This window comes from Mya arenaria, chromosome 3, assembly GCF_026914265.1.
Source record: "Mya arenaria isolate MELC-2E11 chromosome 3, ASM2691426v1".
Classification (NCBI taxonomy): Eukaryota; Metazoa; Mollusca; class Bivalvia; order Myida; family Myidae; genus Mya; species Mya arenaria.
Window position 1 is genome coordinate 35,518,299 of NC_069124.1, and position 15,001 is coordinate 35,533,299.

The 15,001-nt window shown below is 34.4% G+C and overlaps 1 protein-coding gene across 2 annotated transcripts; it reads left to right on the plus strand.

Annotated features, from left to right (window-relative positions):
• The first annotated feature begins 10,018 nt into the window (after positions 1-10,018).
• LOC128226187 (uncharacterized) lies at positions 10,019-12,660 on the plus strand. 2 transcript variants are annotated; one of them, XM_052936079.1, is made up of 6 exons: positions 10,019-10,065; positions 10,564-10,625; positions 10,913-11,059; positions 11,293-11,343; positions 11,757-11,910; positions 12,126-12,660. In XM_052936079.1, exons 1-6 carry the CDS (start codon positions 10,056-10,058, stop codon positions 12,308-12,310), a joined length of 609 nt encoding a protein of 202 aa, XP_052792039.1. In that variant the 5' UTR covers positions 10,019-10,055; the 3' UTR covers positions 12,311-12,660. The 2 variants fall into 2 exon arrangements, with proteins under 2 accessions (XP_052792039.1, XP_052792040.1); XM_052936080.1 differs by having other exon boundaries at positions 10,925-11,059.
• Positions 12,661-15,001: the final 2,341 nt, after the last annotated feature.

A 15,001-nucleotide genomic window follows, 5' to 3' on the forward strand; every position in this document is an offset into this window, starting at 1 on the left:
ATGTCCCTTTCAATCGCTTCTAAAGATTTTCAGTGCTTTGATTACATAGCATACGTTATGCAAGTTTTATTAACATACACGTTTTAACTGTTTAAGGAAAATGATTTTATTTTTACGAATAACTTTAGCAATAATTCCTATCCGATTGAAAATGCAGAGCTTATCAGATGGTCGTTTTCCCGCGGTGAGGGCAAACATGTGGTCAGTTAATGTATGTAGAAACTATATTTAGAAAATCAGTCAGTTAATGTAGTTGAAACTATTTCTAGATTATCGGAAATTGTCTGTTCTAAGAATGGGAATATGATTGTGCCTTTTCAAGTATTATTGATAAATAAATGTTATTTATGTTTTATGTAAGTATCTGTGTAGAAATAATACTAGTGCTGTTATGAATGCTTCGCACTCTTTGGGTTTTTACAGGTTAAATCCGAACTACTTTGCTTCATCAAAAGTATTCATAACTCACTGTCGTATCAGGGAATGTGTGTTAGAATAAAATGAAAGGCTAATGTCCAAAACTATGCCAAGAATACACCGGAACGAAGCTTCTACGCAAAAAATGTGAACATCTTATTAGAAAAGTATACGCCTAAAATCATAGAATGAATAGTCTTTTGTTTTTGTACAGCAGGCAAATCATAGTATTTGAAGCATTAGCAATGCGAAACCTGGGATACAACTATTTTGACTTTCAGACAATCATTTTTGTTTCTTACCTCATAAAAGTTATATTAGAAATACACCCTTACAAATGAGCGTGCTTCATGGTTACAATAACACACCCTGCAGGCGATGGTACCTTTGCGGTCGGTAATAATTTCTAAAACATCTTGGTCTGAACTTAGAGTGAATATCAGTATGTTACCTTCCTACCAGAGCATCTATTATTTTGCCCACACTAATCTGATAAATATAACGATCTATAAATAGTTATATTCTGCTAAAAATAAAACGCCGGAATACAGCGCGGAAATAGCCGAACAAGCAAGAACTCATACTCGGATAATCTATTTTTATGGTTTCGACGTCATTCTGCTACTAAAGATAGAGCGCATTGAGACAAAAAATGGTTTAAAACGACATGAATAGAAGTAGTTCTTTAGAGTTTGCGGTCTTAAGACTACCTGCGCGCATGCGCATATAGTCTAAAAAAATGAATTAAACGTATCACGTACGTAGGAATTATTCTGTCGAAATGGTTTGCAAATGTTTGCATACGCACTGTACTGTGGATGTGTACGTGGTATGTGTGATTATGTTTTATCTGGTGGCCACGACACACTAATTTTTCCTACAACTGAGTATGTAGTGGAGACTACTTACTATTTCATTCATACGACTAAGTGATCTCGTAGCCACGACTTAGATTGTCGTGACCACGAGATGACTTAGTAATGTGAATGAGATAGTAAGTTGGCCGAGAAATGACTATGGACTATCTAAGAGCATTTCTATCTTAAGTTGGATAATTAGTTTTAAACATAAATCGAAACTTAGGTTATAAAGGTATACACATAGAAAAAAAATTCTAGAGACACAAACTCAAAATACTTTTTACTGTAAAATAAAGAGACGTTCTATGCACATGTTATATGTCGTTTTTAACATATAGCAATATTGACTATATTCCTTAAGACTTATACATTGTATAACTTTAAAATCACTCATTTTGTCTTATTCTGTTTGCTGATCTCCCATAATTAATCAATGTGAACAATTATAATAATTATGAAATCCAGCCTAAAGATGAAAAAAAAACAATAACTTGATTTATTGAAATCCAACCAAGTGATTATTAAAATAATTGGTTACAATTACCTTCATTGATTGGCTAAATTAGAAAAGTGTGAATCTTTGAACTTCCTTTGATCAGGCATAGATAAAAGTGGTGGTGTTTGCCAATAGTAAGCTATTGAAAATAGTATAAAAATAGTGAAAGAACAAAAAATGAATTAAACGTATCACGTACGTAGGAATTTTTCCGTCGAAATGGTTTGCAAATGTTTGCATACGCACTGTACTGTGGATGTGTACGTGGTATGTGTGATTATGTTTTATCTGGTGGCCACGACACACTAACTTTTCCTACAACTTAGTATGTAGTGGAGACTACTTACTATTTCATTCCTACGACTAAGTGATCTCGTAGCCACGACTTAGATTGTCGTGACCACGAGATGACTTAGTAATGTGAATGAGATAGTAAGTTGGTCGAGAAATGACTATGGACTATCTAAGGGTATTTCTAAGTTTATAAAGGTATACACATAGAAAAAAATAAAATTCAAGACACAAACTCAAAATACTTTTTACTGTAAAATATAGAGACGTTCTATGCACATGCTATATGTCGTTTTTTTATATAGCAATATTGACTATATTCCTTTAGGCTTATACATTGTATAAGTTTTAAATCACTCATTTTGTCTTTTTCTGTTTGCTGATCTCCCATAATTAATCAATGTGAACAATTATAATAATTATGAAATCCAGCCTAAAGATGAAAAAACAATAACTTGATTAACTGAAGTCCAATCAAGTGATTATTAAAATAATATGTTACAATTACCTTCATTGATTGGCTAAATTAGAAAAGTGTGAATCTTTGAACTTCCTTTGATCAGGTATAGATAAAAGTGGTGGTGTTTGCCAATAGTAAGCTGTGAAAGTGTGAAGTGTGAAAATGATTCTTTTTGAAAATAGTATAAAAATAGTGAAAGACCAGGTAGCACATCACATTCAGTGACTGCCCTCAAAAGCACACACATACAATAAAATATTCTACAAAACCTGAAACCTGGAGCTAGTAAAAGCAGCCTCAACCATAAGAGAACAATTAGTGTCTCTACAGGCCAGCGACAGCAACATAGCAGCCATTGGTAAGTAATGCCGGTATTAAACAAATGTTATATACATGTTCTCAAATATGAAATGAACGAATATTAAATAAGAATTTTAATACAAATTGTATTATCGATATTGTACATGATGAACTAATGAACCACCAATGAATATTTATTTATATATATATATATAAACACCCCTTACACCATGTATTTCTTCTCTTTGCAGACTGTCATCTGTCTGAGCTGGGTGGAGCGTGTCTGAGAGCGGAGTTGGAGGTGAACCAATACCGGCAGCTACATCTGCTCCTCCGTCTGTCTGTCTGTGAGGGTGTACATACCATGTTCACCACATACTCTAGCAAGAAATGGGCTCAGGTTGGTGTCCATTCATATCATTTCAATATCTACTTTGTAAGTCATATTTTTTATTTGTATTTTAGTTTCATGATCTTTAGCGTTATTTCTCCACTCAAAGAATCTCTTGTTTTCTTGTAGGTGCAGTCCACAGCCCAGTCCATCAAGTCTCATTTGGAAGCAGACGACAGTGAGCCGATGACATCACCAGTGACATCATCATCACCAGTAGGAATCAGCACAAGGTTTGACAAGGCAGCAGCCCTCTGGGCCAGCATGAACTCCAGTCCATGTACAGGACTAAATAGATGTGTTTTGTGACCATAATGGTAGTGCCATGTCGATACAATGTTAATTTATATTTGTTTAACATGATTTTTGTATTATTTATACATGATGTGTGTTATTTGATGATTATGGATGAAGGTGAATAAATGCGATAAAATCATCCATGTGTACTTGCTTATTTTATTGACCCAAGATTTCAATCGACAAAGATACAGCAATCTTTACTTAAAGTTGGGTATAACACGAAACATTGGCTTAATGAGCTATTTACTGAAATAAATAAAACATACATAACATAACAACTTAAGAACGAACTGGTCACCTGGAAATGAAAGCATATGGTTTTAAATATATAAAATATTGAATAAAGTATTTACAAAATGTATATTCATGGAATTACAATAACGAAATGGAGTAAATGGAATATAGCACTGTATACATTGATTACATCAACTAGTTTTCCCGGCTGTACGGCCAGTCCACACGCGCATGGTTCCGCTAATAACCACTGTGAAATGGTTAGTTCTTTCAAGAGTCTACTCATTACTCAACTCGGTTTGTTGCATCAAACATAAAATACAATACAAAATGCCCTATTGCGTAGGGTGACTCCATGGCATCTAAGATAGTTTATTTATAATTCAGAATGAAATAAAACACATGTCACCTCTATCCCTATGTAGCATTGTTTTGCAGCGCGCCATATACAATTTCAATCCCAAAGACCATATTCTAACTCCTATAAGATGTATGTCATGAAGACGTCACCGTAGCACAGAAAACTTATCGTATATAGACATAAATTGGCGTTTATACAATGCGTCATACAGCATCAACGTGGATTGGTAATTAAGGACACAAACTTTACAGAGCGAACAGCCGACGTCTGCGGAGTGTAGAATGTGCATTATTTAAGCCTTAACACGTGCTTGTGACTTTTATTAGATTTCAATGTACATGTATAATTAAGTATGTGGTAAATTGCTTTTTGCGAAATAATCAAATACGAAAAAGATTTCAAGTTGACGGAAATGTGTTTGTAAATTTTCTTTAAATTCTACCAATGAATATCGAATTTTAAAGAAATGCAGTTGTTAACGTGAATTGTATTTATGCTGTTGTTAACATGAAATATATATATGCTGTTGTTAACATGAATTCTTCCCAGCTAAATAAAGCAAACTATGTTTGAATGGTATACTCTACAAATTCAACCTACCCTGCATATTTTATTCTATTTTATAGTTTGATTTACTCTCTCAACTTTGACCATAAGGACAATAATTATGTGTAATAAGAACTTGTCATTTATTTCATAAATACTGACAGTCAATGAAGACGCACCACAAATTGATCCGATGTGACTCAGTAAGATAATTTCAAGATGTCATGCCAACGGGTTTTCAACTGGTTAAATGCATTATATCTTATTGAATTCTGAGCAAACGAGACGCAAAATGATACTTTACAGTGTTTTCAGTATTAAGATTTTATTGTGCTTACTTTAATAAGGTATATCACAGGTCAACAAAAAAGAAATTCATAAATATACATACATGCACAAAAGTACATGTTGCCAAACATCTGCACATAAAAACAGCCAAAATTACTGTGACAACAAACATTTAAATTCCAAAACCATCATGAAATATTTCTCAAGATATGCATTTTTTAAAAAGTAAATTAAATATATCCTGTAAGGACAAGTGATAAAGATAAAAAAATATCTGCTATCACAATAATTTTAGATGCATTTGTTTGCAAAAAAAAAAAAAAAAAAAAAAACAGATTCACATTATAACAATATTTTCATATTTTCTTCAAATAATACATCTCGATCTACATGATCATGAATTGATCAGGCTTGATCAAATTACCATAAGTTCCGAAATACTGGTTTCAATTTATAGATCGAAATACTGTGTAAAAATTCATTCTACAAAATGTTTATTTCTAGCAAAAACATTCTTTTGTCTAAAAAAGGAACACAGTTTATTTTGACATCAAAATCAGCAGTCATTTCCTTGAAATGAAAGTCAAAATGATACACAATAATTGCAGAAATCATTTTTTTTTTTGTTATTTTACATATCACAGACATCAAAGCCCAAAACTGATGAGACGAGACAAACTATCATCCTTTGAGCATTAGAGCAACGTTTTAAGTTTTTTGTTAATCTTCAAAATTGCCAACAAAAATCATAAACATTATTCATAACATTGAAAAGCAATATTTATAATAAATGGAAACAAAAGTTGTAAGCTTATCTTTCCTGTTTTTAATTCTTTCATAACATTTAAAACCAATAAGTTCTCATGGACATGAAATATTCATAAGCTTTAAATTTCCTTTTATCAATATTTTATTTTCACGCAAAACATCTGCTTATCCATAAAAATGGCTTAAGCTGACTTTTGAGCCATTGCCCTTCTCATCGGGTGCATCTTTTCATCGTAGGGATTATCCAGGCATGTCTTAAGACGTTGCTGGTACTCGCGTTCAGCCTGCATGCCCATGTAATATTCATTCTCCTCGCGCTCAAACCGATCCCGGGCGTTTGCCTGGTTGTGTTCAATCTGTCCAGCCAGGTCTCGCTGGTAGTTCAAGTGTTTTTCCCGATTGCGAGCAGCCTCCTCCTCGTCGTGGCCTAGTGATTATTAAAATAATTGGTTACAATTACCTTCATTGATTGGCTAAATTAGACAAATGTGAATCTTTGAACTTCCTTTGATCAGGCATAGATAAAAGTGGTGGTGTTTGCCAATAGTAAGCTGTGAAAGTGTGAAAATGATTCTTTTTGAAAATAGTATAAAAATAGTAAAAGAACAGGTAGCACATCACATTCAGTGACTGCCCTTAAAAGCACACACATACAATCAAATATTCTACAAAACCTGAAACATGGAGCTAGTAAAAGCAGCCTCAACCATGAGAGAACAATTAGTGTCTCTACAGGCCAGCGACAGCAACATAGCAGCCATTGGTAAGTAATGCCGGTATTAAACAAATGTTATATACATGTTCTCAAATATGAAATGAACGAATATTAAATAAGAACTTTAATACAAATTGTATTATCGATATTGTACATGATGAACTAATGAACCACCAATGTATATTCATTTATATATAATATATGTAAGGGGTGTTTACATATATATATAACACCCCTTACACCATGTTTTTCTTTGTTTGCAGACTGTCACTCTTTGTAAGTCATATCTTTATTTGTATTTTAGTTTGATGATCTTTAGCGTTATTTCTCCACTCAAAGAATCTCTTGTTTTCTTGTAGGTGCAGTCCACAGCCCAGTCCATCAAGTCTCATTTGGAAGCAGATGACAGTGAGCCGATGACATCACCAGTGACATCATCATCACCAGTAGGAATCAGCACAAGGCCTGACAAGGCAGCAGCCCTCTGGGCCAGCATGGACTCCACCATGTACAGGACTAAATAGATGTGTTGTGTGACCATAATGGTAGTGCCATGTCGATACAATGTTAATTTATATTTGTTTAACATGCTTTTTGTATTATTTATACATGATGTGTGTTATTTGATGATTATGGATGAAGGTGAATAAATGCGATAAAATCATCCATGTGTACTTGCTTATTTTATTGACCCAAGATTACAATCGACAAAGATACAGCAATCTTTACTTAAAGTTGGGTATAACACGAAACATTGGCTTAATGAGCTATTTTCTGAAATAAATAAAACATACATAACATAACAACTTAAGAACGAACTGGTGACCTGGAAATAAAAGCATATGGTTTACAATTATATAATTTATTGAATAAAGTATTTACAAAATTTATATTCATGGAATTACAATAACGAAATGGAGTAAATGGAATATAGCACTGTATACATTGATTACATCAACTAGTTTTCCCGGCTGTACGGCCAGTCCACACGCGCATGGTTCCGCTAATAACCACTGTGAAATGGTTAGTTCTTTCAAGAGTCTACTCATTACTTAACTCGGTTTGTTGCACCAAACATAAAATACAATACAAAATGCCCTATTGCGTAGGGTGACTCAATGGCATCTAAGATAGTTTATTTATAATTCACAATGAAATAAAACAAAAACAAATAAAACACATGTCACCTCTATCCCTATGTAGCATTTGCAGCGCGCCACATACAATTTCAATCCCAAAGACCATATTCTAACTCCTGTAAGATGTATGTCATGAAGACGTCACCGTAGCTTAGAAAACTTATCGTATATAGACATATTGGCATCTATACAATGCGTCATACAGCATCAATGTGGATTGGTCATTAAGGACACAAAACTTTACAGAGCGAATAGCCGACGTCTGCGGATTGTAGAATGTGCATTATTTAAGCCTTAACACGTGCTTGTGACTTTTATTAGATTGCAATGTATAATTAAGCATGTGGTAAATTCCTTTTTGCGAAATAATCAAATACGAAAAAGATTTCAAGTTGACGGAAATGTGTTTGTAAATTTTCTTTAAATTATACCAATGAATATCAAATTTTAAAGAAATGCAGTTGTTAACGTGAATTGTATTTATGCTGTTGTTAACATGAATTGTACATATGCTGTTGTTAACATGAATTCTTCCCAGCTAAATAAAGCAAAACATGTTTGAATGGTATACTCTACAAATTCATCTTAACATGCTTAAGTCTGTGGTAAATTCCTTTTTGGTGGTACGTAGGAATTATTTCGTCGCAATGATTTGCAAATGTGTGCATACGCGTTGTACTGTGGCTGTGTACGTGATATATGTGAATATGTTTCTATCTGGTGGCCAGGACATACTTACTTAGTCCTACAACTAAGTATGTAGTGAACACAACTTTCTGTTTAATTCCCACGACTAAGTTAACTCGTATGCACGACTTAGATTCTCACATTCTCGAGACTTATATATTTAGTTGATTCAGACCACGAAACACCTAAATCTTAAAAAATGTTTTCACATTTTGTCAGCGGTGCATTTTCGTTGTCTGTCAAGTGAATAATCAGCAAGCAATGCTATTACAATGAATACGAAAGATACATCGGGTCAACAGGCATCAACATTTAATATTATAGTTTACTGACAGCTTAATAGAGTCATCAAATAAATATCTTATTTATGGGTCGGACTCCTTAAAATTCCATAAAGGAAATCAAAATATGGGTTTATACAAAACTGTTTAAACAGCTGAATATGATCTTAGATACACTGACGTTGGCAATTAATCGCTTCATATTTTAAATTGCCTGCGTTTTTGGTTCATACATTTTAATGGAAAAAAAATTGAAACAAGAAATTAAACATACAATCATACTGTTTATTAAAAATATGATAAACCACACGTTCGCTGGTTATCAAATTGGAACGTAAACTATTAAACAAGCTACGATGTATAATCGTAAAAGCACGTTCGCTGGTTAATTGGAACGTGAATTATTATATCAGCTTCACTGTATCGCCGGTAAGGCACGTACACTGACGTAAGACAGAAAAAAACTGTTTAAATTTAAAGATGCAATCATATTCAAAATAAAAAGACACAAGTACGTTCGAACAGTACATGATTATCCAAGTAAGTATTGGCATAATGCAGACAATTCGGCATTGTATCGCTCAAAATAAACAATGAGAAGAAGAACTAGGTTTTAATGTCTTATATTTGACTGCAAATTGAATTGATATGAATTGAATTGAATTGAACCATATTATGTTTTGTTTCCTTTTATACAACTGTTTATTATATATATTCAATATAAGATCCCTCTTAATGAGCTCTGACCTTATGTCTTGTAATATGATACGATTTGTATGTATTTATTTATCACAATAAGCTGCATAGTGTACGTTAATAAGGTACTGTTATGTTCACGCATTTAACAAATCACGCATTTAAACAGATATATTAACAGAGAATGTCGTCAGTCAAGTTTGATCATATGTGACAGTATCGGTTAAAGGAGTGTCTTTTTAGGGCCTCATTTCAATAATGACTGTAAGGCTTAAGATCGTAAATGTCGAGGCGTTACCACCGTTTTTTGGCCGAAACTGCGTTTCAATTATAAAAGTTATCGTAAGGACATTTATCATTATATATTCTGTCCTTTACTATACGGGTATTCACGAGCACTCTTAAGCAGCGTAAGTTGTACGACTACACGGGCACCTGTAGCTGTATTCAGTAACCCACTTACATAATACATGTAGCATATTTGTTTAGTTTGTTTTGAAACGTTCATGCTTTTAATATTAAGTTTACTCAAAATCAGTGATTAAACACCTTGTCCAATATTCGTTACGGCTACGATTGATTGTTCGACTGCGCCTGCTACCCTTTTTTTGTTACATACGCACGCACTGATTTATCCCATTGGTAGACTTTCTGACAAATAGCAAAATAAACTGTTGTGTGTTTCGCCTGTATTGTTTTCATGATGATTGGACAGAAACATCATGATTCTAAAATCGCAAATGGTATAAATAATAATTAAAATTTGTGATACAAAATAAAATAAAAAGCACACATTAAATTATATATCTTCAAAGGAAATAAAACATGCAAAAAGGTAAACTTAATTTATTAAGCCGTGTTAATTTGTTGTAGTTGTATATGACTCATTCGGAACTCCTCGGCCATTTTTTCAAAAACAACCTCGGATGTATGCCGGTACATCTGTTGAAGTAGTCCGTATTTGTTTTAATAAAAGCATTAATTAAATGTAGTGTTTAAGAGTTGTATTCATTGCTCTCAGTTTAAATTGATTGCCAGTGAAGTGTATTATTGCAAACATAATTACGATTCCCAAGAGTTAAGTCATAAATTTTAACTACTAAATAAGATTACTACGCGATCTATTTGCAGCGGACTTAAACGTACCACTTTTTAAGTATGTAAAACGTCCATATACATCCGAGGTTGTTTTTGAAAAAATGGCCGAGGATATCCGAATGTATATGACTCTGTCCTTTTTTGCGAAATGATTTTTGTTGATACACGTACTGAATTTAAAGTTTTAAAAACAAAAACATGCGTTGAAAAAGTATACATGTATTTTATGTTTCAGAAATGTTTCGTCGGTGCGTGTTGCTTGCGTGCTGCGTATATGCAGTTTGGGCCGCTCAACTGGTAGGTACACATAAACATTGTTAGTTTAAATAACTCCCGCAATACCATGTTCTGCACGCTTTACAACTTAATAAACTTGTTCGTGTGACCACAGGGAAAATGAACTCGTAACTATCCGTATCCCCTCGTTATGTAATGCGTGTATTTGGAATGCCAGAAATACGTTCGATTCCAAGGAATTTTCTCTTACCTCCCGGATGACCACTCAATCTCAGAATAAACTGACAAACATGTAATTTACATTGAAAATCATTAATGGAACATGTTTGTAATATTTAACCACACAGTTTTCTTTTCAGGCAGGGAATAACGTTGTTACGGACGAACACGGTGACGTGTATAGTATTGAACAGACGGAGCGAAAAACTGGCGGGATGGAAATGACCATCAAGGACTCCCAAGGCGTGAACGTGCTCCGCGTCCTCAACGTCGAGGTACTGGACTTAGATATGTTTTTTTAAGTTTAAAAAATTAAATGAATCACTCAAATCACCATTCTTATATTTCAAGTGTTATTCAAGTTTTGTATAACTTAGTGTTTTATATGTTGGTTTTAATCACACTCCTTTAAGGAGTGGTGCTTTAATTTGCGAACATGAAAAAATAGAATGAGCCATTGTGTGTCATTTGCGTTATCAGAAATATAATTAAATGTTTGCTTTTTTAGGGAGTGCACATTGAAATTCCAAGCGACAGGAAAGTGTGCATAATTAGAGATGTAAGTAGATCACATTTTAAAGTAGTTTGGCTTGACAACCATGTTAACTTTGGCCATATACTTGTTTAAAGTTAAAAACGGTCTATAGTGTAGTTGTCTTCATCTCACACATGTTTGGGGAACTCCACAAGGCTTTCCAATGACCTTTTAAGTAAATGGTATTATGAATGAAAATTATAAATAATAATTGTTTATTAATTGAAAGAAAACATCATTCACATTTTTTTATGATTACTATCGGACCAAGGCATTTATGTATAAAACTTTAGTTACAATCTAGCTTAAAGACATTAGTATATATTTAAAAAAAAACTACTTGTATAGAATGACTTTTCATCAGTAACGGAGGTAAAATAATATTAAAATGTTACCTCAGGTTTATACCTAAATGTCTCTGTATTACTCTCATATAGGTATTGAATGAGTTGGAGGCTGCCAAGTGTTTCGAGGAAGTTCCATATACGGACAAAGTGCCAGATGCGGTGCGGTCACTCTGTGCGGGGATGGAGATCATTAAGGCCCGGTCACTTAAAGACTGCAAAGAGGACCCGGTTATGACGAGTAAATGTAAGTGTTTTATATTAAATACCATGCGCATCCAGTTCGATCTAGTATCATTATGGACTAGTATCATAGCTTCTTTGAAATGTTTTAATTTGAAATGATTATTATGGTCGTAGAACAATTCTTTTCCGCAGACCATAGGTTTCCAACGTATGTCGGGAATAAAATCCATCACTGTTTCATTTTTATTCGTAATCAGTTTCAATTCCTTTATACAGACACCATTGCTAGGGTCGCGGACGCCAAGTATCCCTGGGGCTTGTGTTGCCGATGGCGGCGGTACCCTGGATGGCCATGCTGGGGAAGATACGGGACGTTCCCGCTCTACTGTCCCATGCCCTGGAGCTGGCGGTGGATCTGGGTCCGCCATTGTGTCTGGGGTTACACCTACCCCATATGGTAGACCAATACACACGACCCCTATTTTGTCTGATTGGGTACTCAAGCGTCGTTGCCATCGTCGGATACAAATAACCGTGACTTGTTGTCACCGGAAGAATTATGATAGACGGGGCATTTAATTATCTTGCCTAGAAAAGCCATTATGTACACTTCAGTCGGCCATTAGCTTTCTTCTCCTTTTTAATGTTGATAATTTATCATTATTAAGAATGCACAGTTTCAGTCAAACCGAGCCTATTGTTTTCATGCTGTTGATGTATACTCGTGCTTCTAAAAAATCACTGTATTTATAATGATTTGTATAACGTTACATTTGATGGAAATCTGTGAATAAATATTGTTTGAATAATCTCCAATGAATTATTGTACCTGGGTGGGCCACGTGTAGTCACCATCGTGGAATACCGACTGCGAGAAAGCACAATAGGAACACCTTCAGCTATTATTAAAATAAATTATTCCGACTTTGTCATAGATGGCCTTTATTCACGGCTGATATGAAAGTTGAAGTCGAGGATGTAAGCCTCCCAAATTTGACCACAACTTACCTCACCAAATTCTGTTATCTTGTATAGGTGCCACATGCTATCGTTTGAATGTGTAATGCTTTAATGTATATGGATGTACTTAACAATGTATGAACATAAACATCATGACCACGAACAAACACACACACACACACACACACACACACACACACACACACACATATATATGTATTGCGTAGATCGCCGACTAATGTCTTCAGTTAAAATGTATTTGTTCAGTTCAAACAAATTCAGAAATAAATGCACAATGTAAATAAATGTATAAAATGTTGCTATGTGGATCGGAAGACGCGCATTTTAAATACTTTGTAAATAACAAAAAAACGAACAAGTGATGTCACACATTTTGACCAACAGTCCGTAAACAATTGTGTGTGAAGAGAAGTTTTATTCTACCGGAGGGAGATGCTCATTGCCATACAATAGATTGTTGTTGTTGTACAACGGATATCGGAACAGCAAAGGAAAACATGTTCGTTCATTTATCCGACACTGGATTAGGTAGTGGACAAACACACATTATTGTTAAGCACGGAAGTAGCTTCGATAGGGTCGTCCGCAATTATATATAAACTGGTTTCATCACCAAAGAGGCAAATATAGGCTAGGATATTGGCGAATATACCGTTAATGTTGACTTGAAAAATGGAGAGGGCAAGGAATGGAGCCCTGTGGTACGCCGGCGTTGATGGATTTCTAGCTTGAATAAGAATTTTAAGAATTAGATTTCTCCACTAGCCTGCGTAGGAACGACAGTCTAGTACGTTGGTGGCGATCAAAACTGTGTGAGGGGCCTCCATCGGGTAGCAAAGAGATATATGCTAAAATGATTTTTAGAAGAAAACAAAATATATTCGTATACAACTCCGAAAATAAGCACATTAGAAACAGAAAATGTGTTTGTGAGTGAAAATAAACGAGTGAAATAAAATACGATATTATACTGAACTCGATTGAAGGCGTTTTGTTTGCCGAAACTAACAAATCGAAACTTGACATCCATGTAGAGACATTTTGACCATCATTAAATCAAGTGCATGGGTGAAAATGAGTCTACCACAATATAATTCAATCGGTGTTAAAACGATTTATTAATCTTACTTTTTGGCTGTTGTTTTTTTATTCCAAGATATAGTGAAAATGCACGTAAACGCAACCTGGAAAACAGCAAACCGTCATATATGTTAATAGTGTAAGCGACCTTCGAAATACGTTAAGTTACATGAATATAATTTTATGCGAACGTGTATTGATTTATGATATGTAAAATTAAATGTAAGATTAAGACCAGTGTAACTTTTGCATTGTACGGTAATATTGACGGGAGTTAGAGATAGACATATGTGGATTCTCCTCTTAACGGATTTGTTCACCCAGATACTAGTATGCTATTTCGGGAGTTTTGCTGTTTCATTTTATGATAATTTATGACATCATTGTGTGGCATTGTAAGTAGATGACCATTTTTCATTCAATGCAATGCTCCATCTATATGAGCACATCATATGAGTTTGCAACTTTGACATTGGACAATACATTCATGTCAGATGTTCACAAAGGAAATAAGCATCACGACTGCGTGAACGATGGCCTTTTTGCAACATATCATATTTATATTAAGGTCATTCAAGTTCAGGCTCACGTCGTATCATTTAGATTTTTTTCTCTATATAGTACAGTCTCTTTCGGATTATTGATTAGAAATACAGTATGAACTGAGACGAAAAACAATCGGTACAGTAGATTAAATCTGTATAAAATTATATACGAAATATTTGAACGAAACTGCATAAAATCACCTAATCAGGGCCGAAAAAACACTGTAACGCTACCTGCACGGCTGTACAAACCGGCTACGCTTGCACTTGTACCCGGCTTGCTACAATAATATCTGAATGATAAAGCTGTCACAGGATCCAAGAAGCGTATGGAATCGTGCATAATCTGGACTTACGTTCAAACGCTACGTTACTGCTCAGAATAAACCGCGTCAAACTCCAAGCAGTGTTACTTCCCTTACAGTACAGGGATCACTGCCACCATGCAAATCACATGACCATGGATAAATACCACGTGAAACATAGATAAAGACTGTAAATTATCTTTAATTTCAACCTCCATTCATCTTGAATGATTGAAATGTT

What these genes read in the sequence shown, in the direction of transcription:
- LOC128226187 (XM_052936079.1), top strand. An exon ending in CAGTTTGGGCCGCTCAACTG is followed by an intron (nt 10,626 to 10,912) that starts GTAGGTACACAT and finishes TTAACCACACAG; the next exon opens with TTTTCTTTTCAGGCAGGGAA. An exon ending in AAGTGTGCATAATTAGAGAT is followed by an intron (nt 11,344 to 11,756) that starts GTAAGTAGATCA and finishes ACTCTCATATAG; the next exon opens with GTATTGAATGAGTTGGAGGC.